General features: G+C 43.2%; 1 protein-coding gene across 1 annotated transcript in view; it reads right to left on the bottom strand.

The window, feature by feature from the left end:
• Window positions 1–19,734, bottom strand: part of LOC126282289 (mucin-5AC-like) — a 758,596-nt gene that overhangs the window by 196,021 nt on the left and 542,841 nt on the right. The window contains exon 5 of the mRNA XM_049981941.1: window positions 5,768–5,921. Coding sequence (XP_049837898.1) covers window positions 5,768–5,921 — 154 coding nt within the window. The remainder of the gene's footprint in view (window positions 1–5,767; window positions 5,922–19,734) is intronic.

Genomic DNA, 19,734 nt, shown 5'->3' with positions numbered 1-19,734 from the left:
CTCAAGGTAATGCAGACAGTTCACAGAGACACGTGCCGTGTGTGGACAAGCATTGTCCTGTTGAAAAATTACACTACGATACTGACGCATAAGAGATAATATATAAGGACCGTGGATGTATGTGAGGTATCGCTGTGCTGTGGCCTGAAGTCACACGCGATTGTTACCCCACGTTATGACAACCAGCAATAACACCGCTGTGCCTCCCCAAAGCACTGGAACAATAGGACCTCTCCCACAACACTGATATACGTGCCGATGGTAGCGATCTGTGGTGGTGACGATCAGCGAGCGGTTCATCGCTGAACACAATGCGGCGCTGTGCGTCAGCAGTCTATGCTTCCTACTCAAGGCACCGCTCCAAACACAGTTGCTTGTTCTAACAACTTTCGGGTGTACAGCCAGGCCCCGTCTACATTCTGCCACGATATTTCGGCCCAAAGAAGTCCGGCCGTCTTCAGGTGAGTAGACAACTACTGAAGAGCACAGGTGCATTTACTGTATTTATGCCGAATCTCGCGCATGCGAAATGTCCTGACGTCTTTCGGCGCATGCGTCAGGTGATGAGATGCGACATACAGCCGAGTTGCGTGCGCTCCCCTCAGTGGTGGCAGCGAGAGATGATCTAACCGTTAAGTATGGGATGACCCCGTCGAATCCGCTGTGACTGGATAATTTTAATTATAGGATTCAGATTTTTATCCACTTGAAACCCGTTATCACTATTTATAATATTATCGACGAGGCGTATTTCCGCTGATGTAGAAACGGGAAACTGGAGTAAAATTTTTGTTCTGTTGTATTCCATTGAGTGTCCGGTGGAAACACAGTGTTCTGCTACTGCTGGTTTTTAACTGTCGCCGAAAACGGGTCTATATTTCGTGTTCTGTACGACGCTCCTGGACAGTTCGCTTCGTCTGAGCTGTATATGCACACATCCAACACATCCACAGGGAATATTTGTAAACGCCCGCATTTTTCTGTTGTAAGTCGTCTTTAACGGATCTAACCAGGGCCAAGCTCTTCGCTGGTGGACGGAGTTCAAACTCTATTTTACTTTTCCTAAAAAAATTTTTAGAAGAGACATTCCCGGCATGCGTAAGAAACGCAGCTGATTTATAATCTTATCAATGGCCTTAGCGCGTTGCATCTTGTTATTATAGCTGTGCATGGCCTTCCTTATTTGGCGGAGAGTGCAGCCATTCTCTCTAAAAACCCAGACACACATATATCCATACATTCGGCGTCTAGCTGGCATCACCTCGCACCAGTTGCCAGTGTTGTTGGAACGCACATAATACTGTGATGTATGTACTGTGATGGAAGATGGTGTGGGTAGTAGGTGTTATTTGCTGTACGATGAGGACTCTTTCAAAATCTGATATTTTGAAGCAGTAAGGTTACGAAAAGGATAATGTTTTCAGCGGTAGGTGAAGGACGGAGGGAGTTGTTTATTTGTAGCGGTATATCAACAGTGCATAAAGAGACGGCGTGTTCAGTATTTTGGGAGGGGATTTGGATTTGTACTTGTGAGAGTATTTAGATGAGATTGGTCGCAGGTATTGCACGTAGGTGGGGCATTATTTGCGGGGGTGCCGTTGCTTGCAGTGAGGACAGGTGGGTGCGTTTTTGCACTTTTTTGCTTATGTGGTCGTTGACATTGATAGGATTGTGCATTTCTTCTAGATGCTTTGACACGATGTTCCCTGCGGTAATTGAAGGCCCCATTTCTTTTTAAATTTGACTATGCCGTCGGAGGTTTCTAAAACTACTAAGTAGCGAGGTTCGTGTTCACTACTTATGCGTAATGCCCTGCAGAAATATTAGATCTATAGGTTTGCTTCAGGCGTTTTTTCTCGAAGTTCGAGGCTTTATTATGAAAAAGTTACTAAAAATTCACGATTCATAGTATTGGCCGTCGCTGGCATTACTTTCTCCCATCTTTCGGGTAGCCCGCGAAATTGCGTCTTTTGAGGAGATCCGTGAACAGATGGAATTTGCCGCTTGTTCATATGCCCGGAAGTGCTTGCCAGCTAGGCCGTGTGGTACTGACAGAAAAGCGTGGTAGTCAGAGGGAGCAATGTTTAGGGAACACGACGGGCGAGATAGGACTTACCATTTCAACGTTTCCAAGCAGTTTTGACGGGTTCTGCCACGTTGGATGAAGCACTGTCATGGTGTAAAATCACCTTTTCATGTCTATCGCTATATTGTGGGCCTTTTTCTTTCAGTGCTCGGCTCAAACGCTTCAACTGCTTTCGATAACGATTTCCTGTGATTGTGTTTGTCAGTTTCAGTACCTTTGATAACTTTCTCTCTTCAACCGTCATACTAGCCTAGGACGTCAAAATAATTGTTTTGAAGCGTTGAAACCATGCTGCGAACATTGTTTCACTAACAGGTGCCTCAAAATGGTTCAAATGGCTCTGAGCACTATTGGACTTAACATCTGAGGTCTGCAGTCTCCTAGAACTTAGAACTACTTAAACCTAACTAACCTTAAGGACATCACACACATGCCCGAGGCAGGATTCGAACCTGCGACTGTAGCGGTCGCTCGGTTCCAGACTGAAGCGCCTCGAACCGCTCGGCCACAGCGGCCGGCCACAGGTCTCACCCAGGAGTTTGTGAGCCATATAATTCTGTATGTTAAATCAGTAAATGAAAACTTCCCGCAAATGATTAGCAAAGTGACATATTCAATCGAGAATACGAACAACTTTATGATAAAGTCACAAGTCAATTAATATTTTGATGGCGTTATGTTTAGATATGTGGAAACTCATTGCATGATAGTTACAATCTACCAACTGCACCATCACCTGCTGCTACTGTCATCTACAGTAAAACGGCGGAAGCAAAGTTGTAGACTTAATAATTCCTAGTGCTGGTTCAGTTCACTTTCAATTTCAATTTCTTCGTCTGTGCATTCTAGATCATCGAATTCGATAGACACAATCGGTTAAACGTAAGCATACACGAATTCACTAGAAAGGGAAACTGTTTCCCCCCTCAAGTAATTCGCTAGAATGAAACTGACAAGTTCTCACTAAGAAAGTAAGAAAAAGTAGTAATAGCTTCCAAAATTTGCAATGAATGCGTCTCTCGAAGATGTAAGGAGCTGGCGCTGTCTGTTAGAATGGCCATCCCCGTGTAGGATCACGAGACCGTGACCGCAGAGACATCTGAGGCGGGTATTATATTATCATATTTCTTTGTCACAGTTGATTTGTCAAATATTTATGTCAAAAAAAATTGATCGTGTCATAGGGAACTTTGTCAAATAAAAATGATCAAACCTACAGCCTATGTGTAGATTTGATCATAGAAGTCGCTTGTCTTCTGTTCACTGTAATGTGAAATGTTACCACTTGGAGCACTAGCATCGGTGCAGCGTTCTGTCACCAGTAGTGTATTTGTAAACATTGCTGCGAAGCTTAATTCGTGTGTGCTGTCAACTACAAAATTATTAGAAACGTATGAAGCTGATCAGCGCTTTACAACTTGAGGCACCCCGAGTACAAAAAAAAAGAATAAGAAGACTAGAGAGCTCCAAAAAAATTGCGGAGGTCATTAACCTTGACATAACGGCCCGGGTGGACGGCTGACGACATAAAAAAGAAAATTAATGGCCTCCGCTCATGTTAATCTCACGAGAAAGCAAACGTACATACTTATTTCATATATTTTGAGATCTCCAGTCTTCTTAATCTTTTTTTGTATTCAGGATACCTCACATTGTAAAGCGCCTCATCAACTTCATACATTTGTATTAATTTTTTAGTTGTGGGACACAAAATGTAATTATTACTTTGATCTACAATAAAAATAGATTTATTGCGCGTAAAGTGCAGTGAACATTTATTTCCTTTCAGATATTGGTCCTTTAGTGCTTTAAAATTGCTTCACACGTTTCAGGTATTATTTTAGTTAATGTGCACTACGGTATTCGAGTGCTGTACTGTACGCTAGAGTAACTCCCTCCTGCAGCAAGAAACTGTAGCAAGTTACTGTGAACCTGTATTCTACAGATATGGCAGTTCTTACGTGAGTGTTGAGCTTTGTGATATGACGAGACACTTCACTGAGCAAATACTGGAATGTATGCTCATCCATTATTAAGCAATTTAAGTCCGACTTCACGTCCGCCCCTTGAAGCTCACCCAACAGGTTTTGTTAATGCTTTTATCGTCTCGTCGTAAAACGCACGGCTTCACCCACGTACGTTTCTTTTTTTCGCCCACTTCTTTTCCAAATGTGCACACAGTGCAATTGTGATAGACGCAACTGCTGCGCGTAATAAGCTGTTGTTGTGAGTCATTTGAACTTTGACGAAAAATATGATGACAGTGTAATACCTCTTTATAGTGCCACACCAAAGAAATACAATAGTGTGATACCGGCCTAAAGCCGTCGGCACACGGGCCGTGCTGTCGAACGTTAACGTTGAGCGTGCCAAGTTCAACGTGCTGCTGAAGGCTCAGGAACGATGGAACTTGTGCACACGGTACGTGGGCCCCAACGTAGTATACGCGATAGCTACGCAATCCAGAGACAGTTGAGGGATGTTTGTAGTTCGTAAATCACACTGTTTATTCAACGGGTGCGTAAAATTCCCACGTTAGCTCTATTAAAAAGCACATTTCTTCCATCGTACATGTCCAATCAATAAGGACACAGGCTTATAAAAGTTCCATTACAAACAGTGCGTTACAAATTTGGAATACTTCTCCGCGTAAGATAAACATTATTTCATCATTCCCACATTTTAGTAAAACCCTAAGGCCACTCTTACTTGATCACTGTTCCTACCCAGCAGCAGAATCTTTGCAACATGTGAATTACGAAGCGTAAAAGAAGAAGGAGCAAAATATCTTTATGCAAGTAGCGCAAGCTCTCCTTTAGATTAAGCCAATCGAACCAAGTCACCCCTCAAAAAAAATGTGAACTTGTATTTACATAACATCAAATATTATAGTATATACTTATATTAAATTAATAATGAAATATCAGAACCTAATAAAAACGCGAATGTTAGGAAAAAAAATTGGTTGTGTCAGGACGCGAACCACCGCCCCAACAAAATAACTGATTGGAGGACAGTGACGCTATTAATTACGCTAAACCAGTATCAAGCAAATCGTATCTTATCATAGTATCTTACCGCTTGCTAAAAGCCTTATTCGTAGAAATGTTACTAACTGAAACTTAATTATAACAAATTGTACCAAGAACAATGCATTTTGGGTGGATGTTCAGTAAGTCGCTGGCTTCAAATTGCCTACTCTCATTATACGCAAGTTACAGTAATTCTTTTCCCACAAATATGATGTTTATCATAATTTTATAGGAACGAATCACACAGTTAACAACGGGTTTGGCAGAGATTCTCAATTTTCTGGTGCTCGGAACGGCGTATATACATATAGGCTTGAAATGAATGCCAAAATGGCACCTCACAACTGTGTACTGACAGAAGACGGCGTGCCTGTGACGTATGTGGCGTAGTGCCATCTCATTGGTCAACGCTCACACGCACGCTCAGCACATCTGACATGCCAGATATTGCTCTGCACGTTCGGAAAGACTCCCGAGCGTGCTATTCCATGCTGTGACGTCAGGAACTCGGCACGCTCAACGTTCGGATGCACGGTCCGTGTGCCGACGGCTTAACGGCTAGAGCGCGACCGAGCTGCCCTTCTTGCGACTTGACGGCGGTGAGCCGGTCAGAAGTGTGTTCTGCGACGCAGCTGCGGCCGGTACTCACGTGAAGTATTCCTCGGCGGGAGGGCGGCGGTTGGCGCGCTCCGCCAGCCCGGATATGTTGGCGGCGGCTGCCTCGCTGGCGTTGTAGCACCGCTGCCGGAAGTAGGTGCCGTTGAGTGCCGCGCACGCGTCTGCCTCTTCGTAAGAGTAGCACGCTGCGGACAGGCGGAAGAGACACGCGTCAGAAAAGTAAAAGAACTCAGAGCAGGCGCCGCAACAGGGGCCCAGCAGCAGTGGCACACCGGTGCGAACACCTCGTCGCTGTAACTTTCTTACTACGTGCACGCGGAATAGTCTCGTGTGGCTGAAAAATAGTGCAGTAGACATAATGTACACAATAACACCCAAATATTGCCGACGTCCGCCTGTTGCAGGATCGTAGAGCAAACTATAAGCTCACACATTATAAAGTTTCCAGAAGAAAACAAGCTTTTCTGAAAGATCGGAACGTATTCATTAAAAAGAAAACTACTCCTGTGAAGCATAGTTTGTTTTATTTATCTACGGCTAACTGTACATGGCCACGCGTTGCTGTGGCTTAGTCCGACTGAATGGAATGGGAAGTGGTTATACACCCTAAACTGTCCGCCCCTCCCCCAAAAACAGAGCTCTGTGTACGCTTGCTCTACACATGAGACGTGATCATTATTTAAGTAATGACAGATGTGTTGTGTCTTAAACTGTTTCAACCCTAATACGTGAAGATCAAGTAGTGAAGGCAGCAGAGGATCAAGTAGGTAAAAAGACAAGGGCTAGTAGAAATATTGAATTTTATTGATAAAAATGCAGTAAATATAAAAATGCAGTAAATGAAGCATGCAAAAAGGAATACAGACTTCTCAAAAATGAGACCGACAGCAAGTGCAAAATGGCTAAGCAGAGATGGCTAGAGGACAAATTTAAGGATATAGAGGCTTATCTGACTAGAGGTGAGATAGATACTGCCAACAGGAAAATTAAAGAGACCTTTGGAGAAAAGAGAACCACTTGTATAAATACCAAGAGCTCAGATGGAAACCCAGTTCTAAGCAAAGTAGGGAAAGCAGAAAGGTGGAACGAGTATATAGAGGGCTATATACTTGAGGACAATATTATGGAAATGGAAGAGGATGTAGATGAAGATGAAATGGGAGATACGATACTCCGTGGAGAATTTGATAGAGTACTGAAAGACCTGACTCGAAACAAGGCTGTAGGAGTAGACAACATCCAATTACAACTATTGACGGCCTTAGGAGAGCCAGCCCTGATAAAACTCTACCATCTGGTGTGTAAGATGTATGAGACAGGCGAAATACCCGCAGACTTCAAGAAGAATATAATAATTCCAATCCCAAACAAAGAAGGTATTGATAGATGTGAAAATTACGGAACTATTAGTTTAATAAGTCACTGCTGCAAAATACTAACGCGAATTCTTTACAGACAAATGGAAAAACTGGTTTATCGACCTCGGGAAAGATCAGTTTGGATTCCGTAGAAATGTTGGAACACGTGAGGCAATACTGAGTCTACGACTTATCTTAGAAGAAAGATTAAGGAAAGGCAAACCTACGTTTCTAGCATTTGTAGACTTAGAGAAAGCTTTTGACAATGTTGACTGGAATACTCTCTTTCAAATTCTAAAGGTGGCGGGAGCGAAAGGCTATTTACAATTTGTACAGAAAGCAGATGGCAGTTATAAGGATCGAGGGACATGAAAGGGAAGCAGTTGTTGGAAAGGGAGTGAGACAGGGTTGTAGCCTCTCCCCGATGCTATTCAGTCTGTATATTGAGCAAGCAGTATAGGAAACAAAAGAAAAGTTCGGAGTAGGCATTAAAATCCACGGAGAAGAAATAAAAACTTTGAGGTTCGCCGATGACCTTGTAATTCTGTCAGAGACAGCAAAGGACTTGGAAGAGCAGTTGAACGGAATGGACAGTGTCCCGAAAGGAGGGTATAAGATGAACACCAACAAAAGCAAAACAAGGATAATGGAATGTAGTCGAATTAAGTTGGGTGATGCTGTGGGAATTAGATTAGGAAATGAGACACTTAAAGTTGTAAAGGAATTTTGCTCTTTGGGGAGCAAAATAACTGATGATGGTCGAAGTAGAGAGGATATAAAATGTAGACTGGCAATGGCAAGGAAAGCGTTTCTGAAGAAGAGAAATTTGTTAACATCGAGTATAGATTTAAGTGTCAGGAAGTCGTTTCTGAAAGTATTTGTCTGGAGTGTAGCCATGTATGGAAGTGAAACATGGCCGATAAATAGTTTGGACAAGACGACAATAAAAGCTTTCGAAATGTGGTGTTACAGAAGAATGCTGAAGATTAGATGGGTAGGATCACATAACTAATGAGGAGGTATTGAACAGAATTGGGGAGAAGAGGAGTTTGTGGCACAACTTGACTAGAAGAAGGGTTCGGTTGATAGGACATATTCTGAGGCATCAAGGGATCACAAATTTAGCATTGGAAGGCAGCGTGGAGGGTAAAAATCTTAGAGGGAGACCGAGAGATGAGTGCACTAAGCAGATTCAGAAGGATGTAGGTTGCTGAAGGTACTGAGAGATGAAGAAGCTTGCACAGGATAGAGTAGCATGGAGAGCTGCATCAAACCAGTCTCAAGACTGAAGACCGCAATAACAAACACGTGAAGATGATCCGTGAGTGGAACCGATATTTGGGTTGTAAATAAAAAAGCAGCTGATAATCAAATATACGTTTTATACAATATAAAGTAAAGTGCCGAACTGTAGTTCCAGCCATTGTATTCTGCATAGTTAAGCACTCGCGATAAAGATGCCACCAAATCTAAAACTGGTTCTGGATGAAGCAGTGAAAATCATCAATTACGTCAAATCACACTGTCTTCAGCGCTGATTGTTTTCAATACTGTGTGAAGATTATGGGCTGCTCCACACCGAGGTTATATGGTTATCCTATGATAAGACCTTAACAAAATTACTCAAGCTAAGAGCTAAATTACAACCTCCTGTGAGTGCCATTTCTTTTAAATTAAAAGAGCGTTTGAGCGATGTATCTTGGTTGTTCAGGCTAGAATTTTTGGGAGATATATTTCGAAAAATTAATGAATTTAATCTTTGTTTGTAAGGAAACGGACAACAGCTTTGAATAATAATAATAAAATAATCTCCTTCAAAATTAGATTTTTGTATTGTTTGTGTTCCAAGAGAAAACTAGGAAGATTTTTATCAATGAATGTGTTCACTGGTGACCCAGTGGATTTAATAAATGAAATATTTGAAGAACTGGCTCAGTGTCTCCATGATACGCGCGCTGTTTTCACATATATTTTCCTGAAGAGCGGCATACCAAACTGAAATCGAATTCATGGGCTCAGAATCCTTTTGTTCAGAATTTGCAGAAGCCGGAAATGTGAAACGCAATCTAAGAATCTTTTTTAGAAATGAAAATCTAAGAATCTTTTTTTAGAAATGACATCAGTTTCAAGCATAGAATCATTGTGTAAAACAATATCACTTGATATTTGGTGCAGGGTTGGTAACTTACCACACAGGTTCTGACTGTTCTTTTGCCGTTAGCAACAATATACTGAAATGAAATGAGATTTTCGGCGTATGTAGCTACGGTGTCAGAATACCGTAAGAGTCTGGATACCGAACCTGACATGCGTCTTACGTTCTCTTCTGTCACGCCTGATATTAAACAGTTGGTCAACCATAAAAAATGGAAACGATTTTATCAATCTGCTGCGTCATCAATACATTGTTATTTTGTGCGCTGTGTCATTGTGTGTTGTTTTGAATATTGTTGTAGAATTCCGTAGTCTATCATATATCTTTTTTTTGCTTATTTTACGGCTCCTTACAAATTTTGTATTTCGTCATCGAAAACTTTGAGAACCGCTGCTCTAGATTGACATATAGAATAATAACGTGATCAACATTTTCCATAGTTGCTGAGGTAGGAAACTATACAATGTTTTGATGGCGGAAAGCTTAATTTACATCGCAGTTTCTCAGCGTTGTTTATTCAGAAGATCCGGTTATGCGAAAGAAAAATAGGACTGCGACAATCACACAGAAACACACGCTGGTGTCGGCAGCTGTTTGATCTGCTCATTTTTTTCTTGAATCCTCAAATTCCTACTTGTGGAAGGTACTCTTTGCTGATGTGATTGTAAAAGCACACAAAGGTTCTGTATACTCAAGAATATCAACTGTCTCCCTTCGGTAGGATGGTACCTTGACGCGACGGCCTAAAAGGCCGAAAATATGAGAAGTCGTGTAGAAGAACTCGTCTTTCAACTACTTTTCCAGCGCTTCATCTCCCGAATTAAATTCAGGAGAGCTTCCGTGATACATCGTGACCGTCATACAGCATGATGACAGCGCTTTCTGACGTTGCATCCAGAATTTTGTGCGTGCTACACGGTTGCAGGAACATCTAACAACTGTCTCGCAATGTGCTCTACCATCTGGTTCCGTAGGCGCTGGACACGGCTGTCCACTGACGATCATAATAATATGATATTTTCTCCCTAGAATTTAGCAACACCAATTATAAAAGTTTTTTTCTTAAAAGTGACATACGCTTACAGTTCAAAGTGACACAGATCCATGACACTATGTTTTCAACATAGTCGCCAATTCCCTGCGAACAACAAGCGGAACTTTCTACCGTTCGTTCAGTTTCTCAACGACAGAAATACGCCTTTTGATTATTGAGACATGCGAGAACCACTATGTGAACATATTCATTGCTCAAAAATTTATTTGTCCTCCCCCCCCCCCGACCGCCACACAGACACAAGATGTTTTTTCAACTTGTCGAAAAGATGGAAACTGGGTGGTTCAAGGTACGGATTTCCCGGACAGAGTCACCCACGTCTACGTGCCCTCGGTCAAATTGTTGGCACCCCTGCACGACGGCTGGAAGCGACACTGCACTTGGTCCATAGACGGAGAGAATTTGACAGCGAATCGGTGTGCAATTTAAAAGTTTTGCTACAAGTACCGCACTGCCCCGTTTACTTCGGAGTACGAGTCAAATTGCTGCACGATTTCATTTCCTCCCTCTGATGCACCGTTTTTTATTCTGTACTGCAGCAGAACCGTCGACAGGTAACACGGAGGATTTGCTCTCATATGGCGATGCGCTACTCCTGCTACCCAGTGGTCCCAGAGTGGGACGACACGTGTAACACTTTCTGGGCTCCCTATGTGAACTCTTTGAAATAAAACGTTTCCGGCGGCCGGCCATCGTACAGTCTTAAGTCCGCACCGATTGCGACGTGGAACAAATAAACTGGCCACGCTGATAATTACCAAAATCGGGCTGTCTGTACAATCTGGCAACATTGTAAGCTGCCGCAGTCCCTGGAGGATGTCTTGTCTTCTGTGTGAAGTGCTATGCTACGTCTGCGCCAGTGATCTGGCGATAAACAACACATCGTCTCAATACGAAGTATCCCGTTCGAAACCGCTCGTTGCCTAAATTGTGACAGCGCCTTTCGTCTGGATGATTGACGCTCCACTAAAAAGTCTACGATTTGAATTTCACGCTCGATAGCAACGGAGGCAGATGAGCTGTTTTTATATGATGAGTGTTCCCGGGTTCGATTCCCGGCGGGGTCAGGGATTTTCTCTGCCTCGTGATGATTGGGTGTTGTATGATGTCCTTAGGTTAGATAGGTTTAAGTAGTTCTAAGTTCTAGGGGACTGATGACCATAGATGTTAAGTCCCATAGTGCTCAGAGCCATTTGAACCATTATATGATGAGTGCTCTATTTCCATAATCGTAGCTAAAGTAGATAGCTCGCAACATGAAGGATAAGAGTAGGCTCAAATGGATCTGAGCACTATGGGACTTAACATCTGATGTCATCAGTCCCCTAGAACTTACATGAACTTAAGCCTAACTAACCTAAGGACATCAGACACATCCTTGCCCGAGGCGGGATTCGAACCAGCGCCCGGAGTGGTGGCGCGGTTCCAGACTGAAGCGCCTAGAACCTCTCGGCCACACTGGCCGGCTAATGAGACTAGGTGTAGGTTACGCACGAAACGACATTTCTGGAACCAAAAAACTTTACTTTATTAACTCATTGGGAATTATATTTCATCGAGGTGAGAAGGAAAAGCCAGGTGAATTTAGCAAGATCAATCATCCCCACATCCGCAAATCACAGTTATGACAACAGAGTTACCACACAATGCTTACTGCGTTACAAAGTCTTGACTTCGCTAATGGCATGAAGAATACGTTTTCCTAGCTGAAATTGTGCAAGATCAGATCCGGACATCCAGTCTAGCGTGAGACACTGTGCTCTACAAATTTCAGATATCTTGTATTTTCAAATCGCTATATTGAGCAATTAGCAACTTAATGGTATACAACAAAGAAGGGTTTTCTGCATTAGGTTCTGACTGCCAGACAGACAAAAGCTTTCCGAAATTAACGAGGCAAATGAAGGTGAGAGAAGTGCGGAATACATTCAGTATGTCATCAAGGAGAAAGGTGCAATTACGATTAGTCAGTAACTGAATAGCACCTAACGTAGTCAGGTATTTTGTCGAACTCACGTCGACAGTATTTCCCATTACGAGTATGCCGATATTTTTGTACTAACAACGCCCTTTGGGGCAATCTGGTAGTAAACTGGGAGGCAACTGTACCAGCTGCAGGGCACTGCTGCGTCAACCACGCCCACGCTCAGTAATGCGGCTCTTATTACTTTCTTTCGGTCTGAAGTGCACCGTAAATTGAAAAGCTCGTGCAGCAGACGCTGTCCGCATGAGCTGGCAAAGCTTCCTGAGTGACCGTGGAGTAGACATTACGTCTACATGACACTTATCGTTCTTTTGATGTGCAGATGTAAATAGAAGGGCTATAAACTATAGCCGAATTACCTCAGATGATGCAAAGAGAGTTTTGCTACGTAGGCAGCAAAATACCTGATGGTGCCAGAAGCAAAATGAATATAAAATGTAGACTAGCAACAACGAGAACAACTTTTCTCAAAAGATAAACATACTAATATCAAAGCTAAATTTGAATGTTAGGAAGTCTTTACTCAAAGTATTTGCCAGCCTTCCTTCTGTTATTTAAGGATGTCGTTTGTTGGCAGGATCCATAAACATTATTTCTATGTCCGCACCACCTATAATCAGAGTCATAGAAAATGAAAAAATGAAAAAAAATGCTCGTTGGGGTGTTTTTAAGTTTTTTCTCTTTTTCGACAGCTAGCCGCACCATCCGTATAAACTCTGGAGACCACAGTATCTCCTGCTGGGCTGGACTGCTTTACTGTCCGTTAACACAACGTGTAACGAGACGAAGTGTTACTATCATATTGTCAATAGACGAGAAGTCGAAAAATTATCTGAACATTGTCAGACTGCTGTCCGTAATGCGCTGATTTATTTGTAATGTATGTCTTGTGGGTTCAATAAACGAAAGAAAAAACGCTATTTAGTAAGTAATGTACTAATAAAAATGAATTACAACTTATCAAGGTAACGTAACAAAAAAAGGCTTTTGTAATAATGCACAGTATCCCCAAGTGTCACAAATTAACAGGTTAATTCGCACTTTCGGCTTCCATACGGTATGTCTCTACGTTCAGTGCCCAGTCATAATGAAGTAGCGTTATAGGATTACCACGAAAGTATGCAAACGTAATAGTAGGGGTATATACATAACAAAATGTGTTGCTGACCAACGGCACGTATTGGCCGGTTTTGTACTTGTTTTTGGTTTCAATGAGACTCATGTCATTTCAGGCAAGTGAGTCAATTTCTACCATTCTACCTACACTATTGGCCACACCAATAACAAATGCAGATGATAAACGGGTATTTATTGGACAAATATATTATACTAGAACTGACATGTGATTACATTTTCGCGCAATTTGGGTGCATACATCCTGAGAAATCAGTACCCAAACAACCACCTCTGGCCGTAATAACGGCCTTGATACGCCTGAGCATTGAGTCAAACAGAGCTTGGATGGCGTGTACAGGTACAGCTGCCCATGCAGCTTCAACACGATGCCACAGTTCATCAAGAGTAGTGACTGGCGTATTGTGACGAGCCAGTTGCTCGGCCACCATTGACTAGATGTTTTCAGTTGGTGAGAGATCTGGAGAATGTGCTGGCCAGGGCAGCAGTCGAACATTTTCTGTATCCAGAAAGGCCTGCAACATGCGGTAGTGCTTTATCCTGCTGAAATGTAGGGTTTCGCAGGGATCGAATGAAGGGTAGAGCCACGGGTCGTAACACATCTGAAATGTAACGTACACTGTTCAAAGCACCGTCAATGCGAAAGAGAGGTGCCACGAGAGCAAAGGTACCCCATACCATCACGCCGGGTGATACACCAGTACGGCGATGACGAACACATGCTTCCAATGTGCGTTCATCACGATCTCGCCAAACTCGGATGCGACCATCATGATGCTGTAAACAGAACCTGGATTCATCCGAAAAAAAATGTTTTGCCATTCGTGCATCCAGGTTCGTCGTTGAGTACACCATCGCAGGCGCTCCTGTCCGTGATGCAGCGTCAAGGGTAACCGCAGCCATGATCTCCAAGCTGATACTCGATGCTGCTGCAAACTTCGTCGAACTGTTCGTGGAGATAGTTGTTGTCTTGCAAACGCCCCATCTGTTGACTCAGAGATCGAGACGTGGCTGCACGATCCGTTACAGCCATGCGGATAAGATGCTTCATCTGGACTGCTAGTGATACGAGGCCGTTGGGATCTAGCACGGCGTTCCGTATTACCCTTCTGAACCCACCGATTCCATATTGTGCTAACAGTCATTGGATCTCGACCAACGCGACCATCAATGTCGCGATACGATAAACCGCCATCGCGATAGGCTTCAATCCGATGTTTATCAAAGTCGGAAACGTGATGGTACGCTTTTCTCCTCCTTACACGAGGCATCACAACAACGTTTCACCAGGCAACGCCGGTCAATTGCCGTTTGTGTGTGAGAAATCGGTTGGAAACTTTCCTCATGTCAGCACGTTGTAGGTGTCGGCACCGGCGCCAACCTTGTGTGAATGCTCTGAAAAGCTAATCATTGCATATTACAGCATCTTCTTCCTGTCGGCTAAATTTCGCGTCTGTAGCACGTGGTGTAGCAATTTTAATGTCCAGTCGTGTACATTATTCCGTGGATTAGAACATTTGCAAATGTTAACGGACTTAAGTGTCACCCTGTATAACACAGACACAGAGAGAGCCAACGAGGAAATATGAAGAAGAATGACATATTGTTATAGTCAATTGAATTCCACCACAGTGACATTTTCATTACTGAATAAACGTGTTTCACCTTTCATTTAACGTGCCAGTGCCGACGGTGGGAGATGCAGTCGGCTTTAGGAGCGCGAGTGGGTCAGCAGTGCGTGCGGCAGCGGCACCTGACCGGGCGCACGGCAGCCGGCAGTGCGTGAGTGCGTGCGCAGCCGGCTGGGACTCGGGCAAGGCAGGCGCGCGTGGCCCGCTCTGCGCACGCACAGGCCATCCCGCCCCTCGCCCGCTGCCACTCGCCGCCAGCCCCACGCCCCCGCCTCCCGGTCACTAGATCACCGGCTGTCGTCCGTCCCCCTCTCTCCTCTCCACACACTCCTCCTCCCTCCCCCCCCCCCCAGGGCTTACCAGACATCCTGTACGTTGCAAGGTGCCTCTTACCTTTTTACCAGTTTTAATAAATTAAATGAAAGGAGGTTGTACACTTGGAAGAACCCTGGAGATACTAAAAGGTATCAGATAGATTATACAATGGCAAGATAGACATTTAGGAACCAGGTATTAAATTGTAACACATTTCCAGGGGCAGATGTGGACTCTGACCACAACCTATTGGTTATGAACTGTAGATGAAAACTGAAGAAACTGCAGAAAGGTGGGAATTTAAGGAGATGGGACCTGGACGAACTGATTAAACCAGAGGTTGTACACAGTTTCAGGGAGAGCATAAGGGAAGAATTGTCACAAATGGGGGAAAGAAATACAGTAGAAGAAGAATGGGCAGCTCTGAGGGATGAAGTAGTGAAGGCAGTAGAGGATCAAGTAGGTAAAAAGACGAGGGCTAGTAGAAATGCTTGAATAACAGAAGAAATATTGAATTTAACTGATGAAAGGAGAAAACATAAAAATGCAGTAAATGAAGCAGGCAAAAAGGAATACAAACGTCTCAGAAATGAGATCGACATGAAGTGCGAAATGGCTAAGGAGGGATGGCTAGAGGACAAATGTAAGGATGTAGAGGCTTATCTCACTAGGGGTAAGATAGATACTGCCTACACGAAAATTAAAGAGACATTTGGAGAAAAGAGAACCACTTGTATGAATATCAAGAGCTCAGATGGAAACCCAATTCTAAGCGAAGAAGGGAAAGCAGAAAGTATATAGAATGTTTATACAAGGGAGATGTATTTGAGGACAATATTCTGGAAATGGAAGAGGATGTAGATGAAGATGAAATGGGAGATACGATACTGCGTCAAGCGTTTGACAGAGCAATGAAAGACCTGAGTCGAAACAAGGCCCCGGGGGTAGACAACATTCCATTAGAACTACTGACGGCCTTGGCAGAGCCAGTCCTGACAAAACTCTACCATCTGGTGAGCAGGATGGACGAGACAGGCTAAATACCCTCAGACTTCAAGAAGAATATAATAATTCCAATCCCAAAGAAAGCAGGTGTTGACAGATGAAATCACCGAACAATCAGTATAATAAGCCACAGCTGCAAAATACTAACACGAAGTATTTTCAGACGAACGGAAAAACTAGTAGAAGCCGATCTCGGGGAAGATCAGTTTGGATTTCGTAGAAATATTGGAACACGTGAGGCAATACCGACCCTACGACTTATCTTAGAAGCTAGATTAAGGAAAGGCAAACCTACGTTTCTAGCATTTGTAGACTTAGTGAAAGCTTTTGAAATGTTGACTGGAATACTCTCTTTCAAATTCTAAAGGTGGCAGGAGTAAAATACAGGGAGCGAAAGGCTATTTACAATTTGTACAGAAACCAGATGGCAGTTATAACAGTCTATGGGCATGAAAGGGAAGCTGTGGTTGGGAAGGGAGTGAGACAGGGTTGTAGCCTCTCCCCGATGTTATTCAATCTGTATATTGAGCAAGTAGTAAAGGAAACAAAAGTAAAATTTGGAGTAGGTATTAAAATCCAGGGAGAAGAAATAAAAACTTTGAGGTTCGCCGATGACATTGTTATTCTGTCAGAGACAGCAAAGGACTTGGAAGAGCAGTTGAACGGAGTGGACAATGACTTGAAAGGAGGATATAAGATGAACATCAACAAAAGTAAAACGAGGATAATGGAATGTAGTCGAATTAAGTCGGATGATGCTGAGGGAATTAGGTTAGGAAATGAGACACTTAAAGTAGTAAAGGAGTTTTGCTCTTTGGGGAGCAAAATAACTGATGGTGGTCGAAGTAGAGTACATATAAAATGTAGACTGACAATGGCAAGGAAAGCGTTTCTGAAGAAGGAAAATTTGTTAACATCGAGTATAGATTTAAGTGTCAGGAAGTCGTTTCTGAAAGTATTTGAGTGATGTGTAGCCATGCATGGAAGTGAAACATGGACGATAAATAGTTTGGACAAGAAGTGAATAGAAGCTTCCGAAACGTGGTGCTACAGAAGAATGTTGAAGATTAGGTGGGTAGATCACGCAACTAATGAGGAGGTATTGAGTAGAATTGGGGAGAAGAGGAGTTTGTGGCACAACTTGACAAGAAGAAGGGACCGGTTGGTAGGACATGTCCTGAGGCATCAAGGGATCACAAATTTAGCATTGGAGGGCAACGTGGAGGGTAAAAATTGTAGAGGGAGACCAAGAGATGAATGCACTAAGCAGATTCAGAAGCGTGTAGGTTGCAGTAGGTACTGGCAGATGAAGGAGCTTGCACAAGATAGATTACCATCGAGAGCTGCATTAAACGTCTCAGGACTGAAGACCACAACAACAGCATTAAATTACTGTCTCTTATTGATGTATTCACGATAGTTAGCAAGAGCTGTAGTCCGTAGCCGGCCATGAGTCGGAGAGCATTTCCCACGCTGGCTGGCTAGGTGACGAAGCGACCGTATGTCGCGCGCACTGGGGTGGGGCTGGGCGCTGGACCGTATCAAGAAGCGCCAGCCTGGGAATTATACATGACGGGAAGTACCGCCATCTTCGCGCCAAAACCACTGATTTTGTTTATTTATTTTTAATAATTAAAGTCATTTATGATAACACGAATACTAGGAGGAGTCTCTGGATGTTGAAAACTATTTATCATAATTGTGACTCGTTAAAATTCACACCCGTTCATTAACAAATGCACATCTTAGTAAGTAGGAACTTGATCGGAAATCCACGAATTTGACGAAACTAGTAAGAGATGCGGACTGCGCACGAAACTCGGCAGTCGGCGTTAAGAGCTCTTCCTGTCTCTCGGTTACGAGTAGTTTGTGACATGAGTGTTCATTATTGATCTAATAGGAATAAAAGCGATATTACGGCATTCTGAATGTTAATTTCGAGTAAATAGATACCCCAAAGTTGATCGACAGCAATTTGAGATAGTTGGCTTCCACCGACAGACACATCCAATGCGCCAGTGAAGAATCTGCACGGGACGACATTTACGAGAGCTGCACCGCACACAGGTAGGAGGAAGTCCGACGACACGGCCCACCAAGGCGGATCGAGGAAGGTCTGACTTAACGCTCGCCAATTCCGGGTGGAAATGCTGACCGGATATGCTGTTCGTCACGTATACCACCCTCTACGGACTCGCGGCTAAGCTGAGTAATAACAGTATCAGTTTAGAGGCGAAGGAATCTTGAACCGTCATGTATACTCCATGTATTTCTGTAAGTCTGGTTTGCAGTCTCATGTCATATTTCAAAGACAGACACAGGCTGCTTAATCAAAGTTTAACTGCACGTTCAAATGGCTTTGAGCACTATGGGACTTAACATCTGAGGTCATCGGTCCCCTACAACTTACAACTACTTAAACCTAACTAACCTAAAGACATCACACTCATCCATGCACGAGGCAGGATTCGAACCTGTGACCGTAGCGGTCGCGCGGTTCCAGACTGAAGCGCCTAGAACCGCTCTGCCACAACGGCCGGCCTTTACTGCGTATTTTTAGAAACTATTCCCTTTTGCTGATTATTCTTATTTAGTGTAACTGTCATATGATAAGTTTCAGCTGGAGGCTGTCCACCATCTCCTGTTCTGAACATCTTCCTTCATCTGTTTGTATGCTCGTTCTCTTCCACTGTCGTCGTCCATCACTCCAATTCTCTTTCTACTTCTTGCTCTCAATCTTTCCACGTTTCCCTCTATAATTCTTCGCTGCAGACAATTACTGCAACCAAGATTTTTTTTCTCTTCTTGATCACTTCTGACGATCTTCTTCCTTCCCCTATTTTCTTCGTTACTTCTTCATTCTCGAGTCTGTCAGTCCACTTCTTGTTAAGCTTTCTTCTCCATAGCCACATTTCACAATATTTTTCTTTTCAGCTCTCAATGACACATTGCTGCACAACACTATACTCCAGACTTCACATTTAGGAATATTTTCCTCAGATCCAGTGCATGTTTTCCAACAGTTAGTAACAGTTTCATTCATTCAGATGGTCTCGTAGACTCTTTAACATAGATCTCGTCCTCCGTATTATGCTGTACCGGTACCGCTTACATTACACGTCAGTAATGTATGTCTCTTTTGTGGATTTTGAATGTTTTAGTAACGCATTCTTATGATTTAACTAACCAGGAAATTTGATTTACAAGTGATTTGTTTGCTGAATGGTTCGTAGATGGTTTTAACATGGAGTTAGTAGTCAGTAAAGTACCGTATCTTAAGCAGTTCTGTTGAGTATTAAGTCATGTACAGGTCAGTGAAGTTATGGCAAAGAAGACTAACTGGTAAGTTGTATCGATGGTCG

This window comes from Schistocerca gregaria, chromosome 7 (assembly GCF_023897955.1).
Source record: "Schistocerca gregaria isolate iqSchGreg1 chromosome 7, iqSchGreg1.2, whole genome shotgun sequence".
Lineage (NCBI taxonomy): Eukaryota > Metazoa > Arthropoda > Insecta > Orthoptera > Acrididae > Schistocerca > Schistocerca gregaria.
Note: the sequence above shows the minus strand (reverse complement) of the source record. Positions and strands in the feature narration are given on the sequence as shown.